General features: G+C 32.1%; 1 protein-coding gene across 2 annotated transcripts; it reads left to right on the top strand.

The window, feature by feature from the left end:
- The first annotated feature begins 1,419 nt into the window (after positions 1-1,419).
- Positions 1,420-10,789, top strand: LOC139491332 (E3 ubiquitin-protein ligase XIAP-like). Of its 2 annotated transcripts, none has more exons than XM_071278959.1 (6): positions 1,420-1,645; positions 5,456-6,299; positions 6,597-6,757; positions 7,751-7,781; positions 8,654-8,761; positions 9,513-10,789. In XM_071278959.1, exons 2-6 carry the CDS (start codon positions 5,480-5,482, stop codon positions 9,614-9,616), a joined length of 1,224 nt encoding a protein of 407 aa, XP_071135060.1. In that variant the 5' UTR covers positions 1,420-1,645; positions 5,456-5,479; the 3' UTR covers positions 9,617-10,789. The 2 variants fall into 2 exon arrangements, with proteins under 2 accessions (XP_071135060.1, XP_071135059.1); XM_071278958.1 differs by having other exon boundaries at positions 1,451-1,598; positions 5,409-6,299.
- Positions 10,790-11,011: the final 222 nt, after the last annotated feature.

An 11,011-nucleotide genomic window follows, 5' to 3' on the forward strand; every position in this document is an offset into this window, starting at 1 on the left:
CTGCTGCTCGGAGTCGACGGATGGAAATCCAGAAATTCGCGGTTTCTTGAGAAGCAGTAAATATCTTAAACATCAGTACCAATCACTTGTTTATTATATACTACAAAGCATTTCTTACTTTCATGAAATAAATTCAAAGTGATCGTAATTATTGATTTCATTCAAAAGCTTTTACTAAAACTTATACATTTACCGTACACATAGATCTTTATATTCGAAACCAACTTATGATAATATTTTATATATAATTCAGCTAGGCCGTAGTCTGGCTTTAAAAATACTGTTAATCACTTTTGTTAATAGAAAAAGTCATAATTAACTGCATACATTTGTATCTAAAGATTATCTAAAGATACAAACCCATTGCATTTAGACCATATAAACAGAAAAAATAATATGTATATCTCCACTCGTAAATCAATTTTTTAAATTATAAAAGTTTGTGTCTGATATATGTTGGTCTAAATGGAGTTTTCAAGAAAAAATCATGGGCACACAAAAATATAGAAAAGAGAATAAAATGGTGCTTACGTATAAAGAATAGAGAATAATAGGCGAATCATATAATGCATAGAGACAAAATGCCTTAAGATAAAGAATACAGAAATAAGGCCGCCCAATCCAGAGTAAGACCTTAATAGATATGGAAAATATTATTACGTTAGACCCATCACTTAAACATGTAAGCTTCTTACTAAATAAGGGATAATTCTATTCAGCAATACTACAGAATATTTTACGAACTATTTTAAGAGCATTCAATATTTAACAGGAAATATTATATGTCCGACGTTTTGGACAAAAATGTTGAAATTACATCTTATCGTTGTGAAGCGGCTGACCAAGTATCAGATCTGTTAAGAATTATTAGTAAAAAAAAGTCTAAACGTATCAAAATATAAGAAAACAGAAAACTACACAGTGGCGGACTCAGAACTTTTAAGGGAGGATGGCTGACTGACCTAAGGGGAAGGACGATCCAGTCATGCTCCAGTGATTCCGAATATTATCAACCAAATTTTCCCCACAAAAGAGGGGGCCCGGCCCCCTGGTACCGTCTATAAAGTAAGTGTGATCAAACCATGACATAGAATAAAGGAAAGAACAGTTAACCACACGGGAAATGACTCAGACAAAAGACCATATCGCCTCCCTCTTACAAATTAAAATGGTTGCTCCCTAGAGAACATATTAATTTTTATGAAAAAACCTTTTTAATTACTATGTCTGCACTATTCATTGAAGTAAGATAAAAGTGTCAGTTGTTATGGACTTCCCGATACTCTTTTTGAATTTGCCCGGTTCTTTATAATTTCTTTACATACATTTTATTAAACAGTGTTTATATATAATAAACCAATGAAACTCATTTAAAAGACAAGGTAAGGGTGTCAGTTAAGTTTATTTTTAAATATTATCAATAACATGTGATCATGACAAACATACATGTACTGGTATCTTCTCGAATCTTCCGATCTATGACGTCATAAACTTCTAGAAGATTCACATTGTTTGTAAATAGTTCAACGATTGTAACTTATAGTATGTGTTATCCTGAACGAGAAGGTCCTGGATCATTCTTGAAATACACGAAAGAGGTAGGATTCAATATATCAATGCCATTTATGCCTCAAATCGAGTTTAAGTTGATCTTAAAAATGTTTGTTTATTAAACATGTTGAAGATAAACCAAAAACAGTTTATAATTATTGCTACTGATAATTGATACCTACTATAATTCATAAATGCACTATTTAATGTCACTATGTCGTATTTCGTTTTCATTTCTTGTGTATTAAACATGCCGTTGGTTTTGTCGTTGAATTGTTTCATGTTGTCATGTCGGTACCTCATAAATCTGGCTGCATGGTATGAAATCTGTGCATTGTTGAAGACTGTACGGTGACCTATATAGTATATTACACCACATTTATTTGGATACCAAATATTTTATTTATATCAATATATTTAAATCATAAAAGAATATCTAAGTTTAATGTCAGTTGGTCTGAAGAAATTGCCCATGTTGCATCAATTGGTTAAGGCAATAGACCGAAACATACGTTAATGTTTCCTTGTCTATTTTTAGTTATAAACATAAATATTGATATTCATTGATAAATTTTATGCTAATATCTTAAGTACTTGATTAAAAATGGGTCGGTTAAGATTGTGGGTGACCTCAATTTGAATACACGATACACTAAATGAATATATTTAACTTGAATTAATTTTTTCAAGTAGAAAATAAAAGTTGGTAAACGGTTGTCAATTAAGAAGCTGGTATGGAAGTGATTCACATCTCATTCTAGATTGATAAGACAAAAAAGGATATGTTGGTCATATGCACCTTTTTGATTAAGTCGTCTGTTCTCACTGTAATACCGTTTTGAATAAATTATAGGTTCGAGTTTGCCCACAGTCTTGTTCATTTGTGGCTGGTGAGGAAAATGATATCCATGCAATGTTTGATTGAAAGCCAAAAATTAAAATGAGTAAATTCGGGTTTTTGATAGGGGACATACTTAAACATGTACTTCACCAACAAAAGTAAATCCATAACAATAATACTCATTCTAACTTGTTTATGGTTTCGAAATCATTTACTAATCTATTTAATTTGTTCTGAAACTTTTTTGGAATTGCTTACTTTTTGTCGTTTAAATCTAGGATAGTAGATGCTTTGCTGGATTTATTGTTTGTTGATTAGTGTAAAGTGGCTAGCTTTTCATGCATATTTAGCAGAGAGTAGAGTAGAAGCTGTGCCTTGCCTAATGAGTCGACGAAACATTTACAATGTCTTCCCACAATGTCACGTCTTATAAAGGACAAAGAACAAAAACTCACTAAAACGCAAACAACATTGTATTTAGAGTCTGCAGTTAAATAATTGACCAATTAAAGTATACCAAACAAAATCCTATGCATTTGATTCATCGTTTTATAGTATTGTACAGCTTTGTTTCGGTTTATTGTTTAAAAATAACTTTGTCACACATACTGAACTTTCTATAATAAGATTTGTGATTCATGATATTATTGTATATTATCATCTCGACAATCATACACAATCTCAGGGCCGTTATAACCGGATGTGCACATATGTAAATTTTCTAATGGTAATCATACCACATTTTACTTTTATACTTTGAACAAAAGATTTTTTTTAATTTTATTTATTTTGTGACGAATGTCGTCTGTTTACTTCTGGGTGTTGGCTACTCATAGCTAAATACTTCATTTCCCCTTTTGATTCATGCTGAGTAATTTGTATTAAAATTCGTGTTACCACAACTATAATGACAATCAAATTGAATTTGAAGGTTTGTGCTCACGCAAAAATGTTCTTACCCTACGACATTGTGTGCAAGTATATAGGTTGGCTTTAAAAACCATATGACGTTTACAGTTATTGTTTCTCTTCGTTTGTATTTAAGCTTTTTAAGGTTGAGAGGTTGATGTGGAGAAATGTGTTGTGTTGTTATGTTAGACATTACTTTTATTTAAGTATCAAATGGTTCTTTGATAATCATGATAATTTAATGGTGTAAAAGCGATGATTGAAGCAGATGTTGTTAAAAGCGTGGAACATTTCTAACAAAAAAAAAACGTTCGCATGATCAACGCTTTTACAACCTTGGACAATTAGTAGTCTAGAAATGATACCACGGTGACTAATACTTTATTTATGTTATTTGTTTAAAGCATGATTCAAATAATGTAAACAAACTTAATTTAGCGGATACGTCTATTTCCATTTTGAGCATATAATGAAGCACAATGTATATATATATTGGAGATTTTGTTCATGTATTTTTGTAAAAAAATATTTAGTTAACGTATTCCTTGATTATGGTTTGTTAGAATTTTTCTATATGCGAAAGTCACAAATATATGTAGCCCGAGAATTTTAGACTAGTTGATGACAGTATAATGAGTTATCAAAGGTACCAGGATTATAATTTAGTACGCCAGACGCGCGTTTCGTCTACATGAGACTCATCAGTGACGCTCATATCAAAAAATTTATAAAGCCAAACTAGTACAAATTTGAAGATTATTGAGGATCCAAAATTCCAAAAAGTTGTGCCAAATACGGCTAAGGTAATTTCTGCCAGGGATAAGAAAATTCTTAGTTTTTCGAAAAATTCAAAGTTTTGTAAACAGGAAATTTATAAAAAAAAAAATGACCACATTATTGATATTCATGTCAACACAAAAGTGTTGACTACTGGGCTGGTGATACCCTCGGGGACGAAACGTCCACCAGCAGTGGCATCGACCCAGTGATGTAAATAGTTATAATATAGACAAACTAGCAATGTATATAAAAAAAATCAATTTATAAACTGCTCAGAGGTTTACCGGCTTCTGTTCGTAATCAGAAATACGTTCGGCCTCTTAAATGCTGAATTATGTCTCCCTTCTTACTGCAAGTTGAAGATACCGGTCTGGTATATTTTTTAGCTATCTATAGGTGGTGTCGATAACGCTTTGCTTCTTCTATGAAAAATACATTTTAACAAAAACCAAGCTGCAACGAACAAGAAAAATTTCAAAACAGGTCAGATTATTGTTCCTTTCAAACGTTCTCCGTTTCCATACTCAATACTTTTTCACTAAAAAGAGTCTAAAATTAACATAATTAATTATTTTACAGACTTTTCAGTTGTTAAGATTATTTGAGACCAAGTTACATTTATTGTGATATCGATAAAGAACATTCTGCCCAAAGTAAGTGGTTGTCTTGAACTTGCAGTGATGTTAGATATTTTGCTTCATCCTCAAGGTCTTACTTATATTTCTAATAACGAAGAACATTAACATTGACAAGGAACCAAACAATGCACAATGCATATTACAAGTTAGTTTAAAGAAGGGGATTTTTAACTGACAGTGGCAATTAGATTTGTAGAATGAAATTTGATTCCTTGTAATATCTAAATGGTGGATACAGACGTATAGATATGGAAGTTAAAAAGCCCTATGTGTGAATCATTTTGACCAGATGTAAACACACTTACTATCAATTTATATCTTTGAGTTTGACTGTCCCTCGGGTATCTTTTGATCTACGTTTATAGGTCAGATTTATATCTTGGAGTTGTAAATATCTGAGTTAATTGAGACTGAGAGGAACCCTCAAATTCATAAGCAAAAATAAACTTGATGATTTATTTGCACAAATGAAGACAAATGCCAGTAGTCTATTACTTTTCCTTTCATCTGAGTTTTGATTTATAGATATCTGCCAAACTACAAATACAATATCAATACTATGTCCCCTTTAGGGGCTACTTCTGTGCTAAAGATTGTCACTGTATTATTATTTTTTTAAGTTATTTTCACATTTAGTATATGAATGAAGAACAGTTACCTAATTTTCTTCTAATTCTTTTCTTTTTCAGTTAAAACATATCGTAAGAAACTGGTGTAACCACATTTTAGTCTGCAGATTTCATAAATTTTGGTTTTTAAAATGACGGATATCGATACATTTGAAACAACCCAGAGACTTGCATCATTCCACAACTGGCCACACTCTCTATATTCACCTGTCATAATTGTCAGAACGGGATTCTCATACACAGGCAATGGATTTGTAGTAGAATGCAAGTTTTGCAAGGTAAAAGTAGATATGAGTCGGAAGGACAATGTTATTTCACTCGCTGATGAGCATGACAATAGTTGTAGAATAAAAGCAAATCCGAACGATAACGTTGAAATTCCAGTAACGTTACACAATATAGCTGTTCATGCAGAAGAGGGGACCAACAATCAGAATAATCATTCGTCAGCTTCATCTTATAATGATGATGCCAATACTTATAGACAAACCACAACCGAACAGACAGCACAGGAAAGATCGGGTTATTATTGCATGGAAACTACTTCAGTAGAAACAACAGGCATTGCACAATCATTCATGGTAGATCAACCTAGGAATGCAGAACCAGAACCAAGTATACCTCAAACAATCGTGCTAACAAATAAACGTATCTGTAGTGATTTGTCTATATATTCTAATTATCAGTCAATCAAATCGGCTCCATGTTGTTGTTGTCCCTGTAGGCTCTGCAGATACAACAACACTATTCCTATATTTTGCAGTAGAAATAAAACTTGTATGTATGGATTTCCAAAAATGGATGTAAGAACTATGATGCTACGTCTACGGGAAAGAGTATCAAATGGCCCACTTCATCCAGACTTTAACACATTAGAAGCTAGGAAAAGAAATCTAAAAGGAATTATTGACTCATATTCATGCGGAGCAGAAGCAGGATTCTTTGCTGATAGTAAGTAAAATTCTTCGTGTATATGTTGGTTTATAATAATAAAATAGTTATACCAAAATAGCATCGATGTAATCGTTAAAACCTTATAAAAAAGATTTGCATCCTCCTGTCTTCGAATAAATAAACATTTATTAAGACACAATGAATGTTATCAAAAAATATCATCACTAGATAAGATTTTGAATTTGATAGCTTAATAGGCGTTTTATTTTCTGTAGAAATACAGACAATTCGTTTAAGTAAAAACACAAGATACATGTATACTTTTAAAAACATATCTCCGAACACTTTTCATAGGTTCCTGTGGCAAAGAAAGAATATGCTGCTTTTACTGTGATGGCAATCTACGAAACCAACTGTTGAGTAATAATCCATTCAGAGAACACACACGCTGGTTTCCTGTTTGTCCATTTATCTTACAACAGAAAGGAGAAGAATATGTTCACACCGTGTTACAGGTACATTTATTTTCCTTTCATTTGCTTTGTCGTCAATAGTACATGTAGTATGAGCCTAATAGTTTCCGGTATAAGTGTCCGTCATATCGGGTTACAATTTCAATGGTAATTAGACATTTATCACATGCAACTTCAATCTTCTAAGAACGATATCTTAATAAGGATTTTAACCAATATGTCTCGCCCAAAAAGCATGAAAATGCATATTGCAAGAGTTGTCATATGTATATATTTTCTTTTTCTTTATTTCGTTATCTTCACTGTTTGTTTATTCATAAATATACCCTTACAATTAAAGACTTATCAATCTATCGTATCCGTTACTTTATTAAAAGAACATGAATGATATAATCAACAAGAAAGCAATACTTGTTTTTTCTGTCTTTATTTATATTTTCGTATAATTTTTAGTTACTGGAACCGAATTGTAGAATGAAGTTATCACCATTGACCAACTAATCGTTTTAAAGTATAATATGAACTTTTCTCTAATTCTTCGTCAATTTAACCCTTTCTGCACCCATTGTATCAACGTGTGGTTCGTTTCATCTCAGTACTTCATTGGTTAAAATCCGATTATGACGTCGAATTTTCTTGCTTTCCTCAGAATTTCTTATTGTGACGGCATGAAAAAAGGCGACCATGCCTAATGACGTCACATAGAAAGAACACATCTTTTTGCAGATCATTCGAAAAGAAGGAATAAGTCTGCCTGCATAATGTTAGAAAATCATTAGAGAAACAGATTCAACAACAAAATCTCTTGTAATACGATATTTATCCACTCTCAACAGTTAAATTTTAAATATTTAAAACGCTCGGGCAAGCCTCGCGTTTTAAATTTAAAAATCTAACTGTCTCGAGTGGATAAATATCGTATTACACTCGATGCAGTGGTATAATCTATATTTATCACATCTGTTAAATGTAGAATTGATATGCATGTCTTCATATTTATACCCTTCGTCTAATCTACTAGCACGTTTTTTGCAGGATACGAAAATACTCAAGACTTTCCTGAAAAGTGAGTTAACGTATTTTTAATAAGAATTTCGAAAAATCTTAAAGTTTTATACTATTTATTTGTTCTTGTCTCTGTTCGTTTTGAATTCATTTATTTAGATGATTTAGGTATTTTGGTATCTCCTGTGTCTCCCATTTTTCATTTCTTGACTAGTGACATTTATAACCAATTTCATGGTCCACTGAACATACAAAATGATAGTGCGAGTGGAGTATCAGTGTACTACGGACACATTCTTGTTTTGTATAGGGTTTGGTCTTAGAGGCATGATTTTTTTATTAGTTGTTAGTGGCTTTGAACTAGCTGTCAGATAACTGCGAGTACTCTCAGATCTGTCCATTGTGTCTTTTTGTGTCGGGATGTATAAGTACCCAGCCACGTCCACTTGTATTTTGTGTCTATCTGATGAGTTAAGCCTTTTTCAACTGATTTTTATAGTGCGTTCTTATGTTGTACTGTTATTCCACTGTCCCAGGTTAGGCGGATGGTTGGGATCAAGCTTACATGTTTAACCCCGCCACATTATTTATGTATAAGCCTGTCCCAAGTCAGGAGCCTGTAATTCAGTGGTTGTCGTTTGTTTATGTGTTACATATTTGTTTTTCGTTAATTTTTTTACATAAATAAGGCCGTTAGTTTTCTCGTTTGAATTGTTTTACTTTGTCTTATCGGGGCCTTTTATAGCTGACTATGCGGTATGGGCTTTGCTCATTGTTGAAGGCCGTACGGTGACCTATAGTTGTTAATGTTTTTGGTCTTTTGTGGATAGTTGTCTCATTGGCAATCATACCACATCTTCTTTTTTATATTGTCACTTCTCGTAATCACGTAACTTGAAATATAAAACATATATCTATCTTTCATTGTTTCAGATAAAATGAAGACGTCTTGCATGGACACAAACGTTGTAGTAGAAGCTATGCAGGTATATCCACAGTATGCTATAGGCAAAATGGTGGAGGAATTCTTTATAGACAATGGTAACGAATGTTATATTTTTACTTTAAAAGTGTGAATAAAAAAATGTATTTTCTATACACGATTTACGGTTTATCTTACATATATGTTCATGATACGGATTAGGTTCTTCTCATATATTTTATGACAGTATGATACGAAACCCCTAACGGGGGTGTAATGGACACATAATAAATGATTTTCAACCGGGTGTGTAATGGACACATAATCTTTCAATCTGTTTAAAAGAGGGACAGACAGTCAAACTCATAAATGGAAAATAAACTGACAACGCCATGGCCAAAAATAAAAATTTTCATTTGAGTTGCAACAACAGAAATGTCAATCTCAAAAATCTGAGATAGATCATTTTTTTCCTATTCAACAAGAGAAAGGAATTCGATCATGCAACTATGTGTGGTAAAAAGGTACAAGCAACTTATTTTAACAATAATGAGGAACAATGATTTTTGAGATGTAAAAAAATTTAATTCAGCATATTTTCATTTTCACATAATTTACTGTTGATGGATTCATATTTATTTTAAATATCAATGCATTTTTTGTGTGTGACTGCAATTGGAATATTAATAATTTTCTACATTTTTGTGATTTTGCACCTCTGAGAGGGTTGACATATTAAAGTAAGTTCAAGGTTTATAAAGTTTTTTTAAGGAACCTAATGTATCAATAAACAAAACGTATTGTAAATGTATTATGTAGGCTGCGAACGCAAACGGAATAATGTTAATATGTTTTGTTTTATTAATCCAGGTTACTTTCCGTGTCGTGAGGATCTCTTTGAATCTCTAGAGAATTTCCAATTATGGAAGACATCTGAGACATATGATTACTGTCGATCCGAAAACAGAAGATGATGTTGAAGCAAAATGCTATATGTGCATATTTTCCTAAAATAATCAGAACTAATTTAAAATCAACACTCATGAAAAGACGATATGGCTTCTGTTTGCCAATGTTTGTACTATACTTTTGTCTGTGAGGAATTAATACATATGCAGTTGCGTTTAATCGAATGGGGACGTTTAATTCGAGAGTTCCATGTTCTATTATGAGAACACCTTGCTATATGTCTATGAGGGATCCATAGCAGGTTTAGTTGCTGCCTCTATGGAACATATCCTCATTTTCAGTGGTTGTCCAAATAATCAGTACTTCAGAATGGTCAACATTGCAGAACCTATCTAGTGCATTAATTGTTAATTGTCTCTCGTCTTGAATGTGCATTAAGTATTTGCCTTTAGCCATTACCCAATGCAAGCAACAGTCGACCAATCTTCTTGTTTAAACCAAGGGAGTAATATCAAAGTTCAGTTTCCAAAAGAACAGTTGATTTCTAATTGTTGGCTCAATTCATATGACATTTTATTAAACATGTCACTTTAAATAAATAAAAAGATAAAAAAAAAATTATGATCTGAGCAATGTGTAATGTGCATAGCAATTAGTAAAATCACAAAAATACTGAAGCTATTGCACAAATTAGTATAACATGAAAATCAAAATAATTTCTCAATTTCAGTATTATCTATTGAACAAATCAGTTATTGTTATTTATTATTGAAAGAGTTCCCTTTTGTTATTTTTTCTATATGTATGTGTTCATCCCGATGTCAACATTATGTTAATATACAGCCAATTGCATTAAATGTGTAGGGAAAGGTATAATCATTTGTAAGTTGGCTTGTTAGCTGAACAGTGAAGTCAATATTATGTTAGGCAAACTACCCTCCCTTGAGAGTATACTAGTCCGACAGATAGCCAATCTATCTGTCTGTATGACTAGATTATTTTAAAAATAGTGTGGTATACCGTATAATAATGACGTCACGATTTAGCTAACAAGCAAGGTAACCAAGGATTCTACCTTTCCCTGCACACTAAATGCAGTTGTCTGTAATACCGGTGTATTGTTGTTTAATTTATTTTTTTAGTTACCATTTTTATTACTTTTTTATATTATGTGCATATACATGTATATAGTTATTTTAGCTGTTGACGTTATAGAAATAAAGAAATAATTACAGACAGTCTACGCTCTCGGTCTTAATGATAATATCATGGGAATCGGCAATATAACAAGAACCGATTATGTTAACATTTTGGATATTGTTTCTAAAACTGTTCGAAAAAAACGTTCCCATGGTCGTAGAAGAAATCGCAATTAAAGAAAATTTTTGACCAATCATACCAATATTTCGGACCTAATTTCTATTTCAAAAAACAACGGCAGATATTATCTATTTACAAAG

This window comes from Mytilus edulis, chromosome 10 (genome assembly GCF_963676685.1).
Source record: "Mytilus edulis chromosome 10, xbMytEdul2.2, whole genome shotgun sequence".
NCBI classification, from domain to species: Eukaryota; Metazoa; Mollusca; class Bivalvia; order Mytilida; family Mytilidae; genus Mytilus; species Mytilus edulis.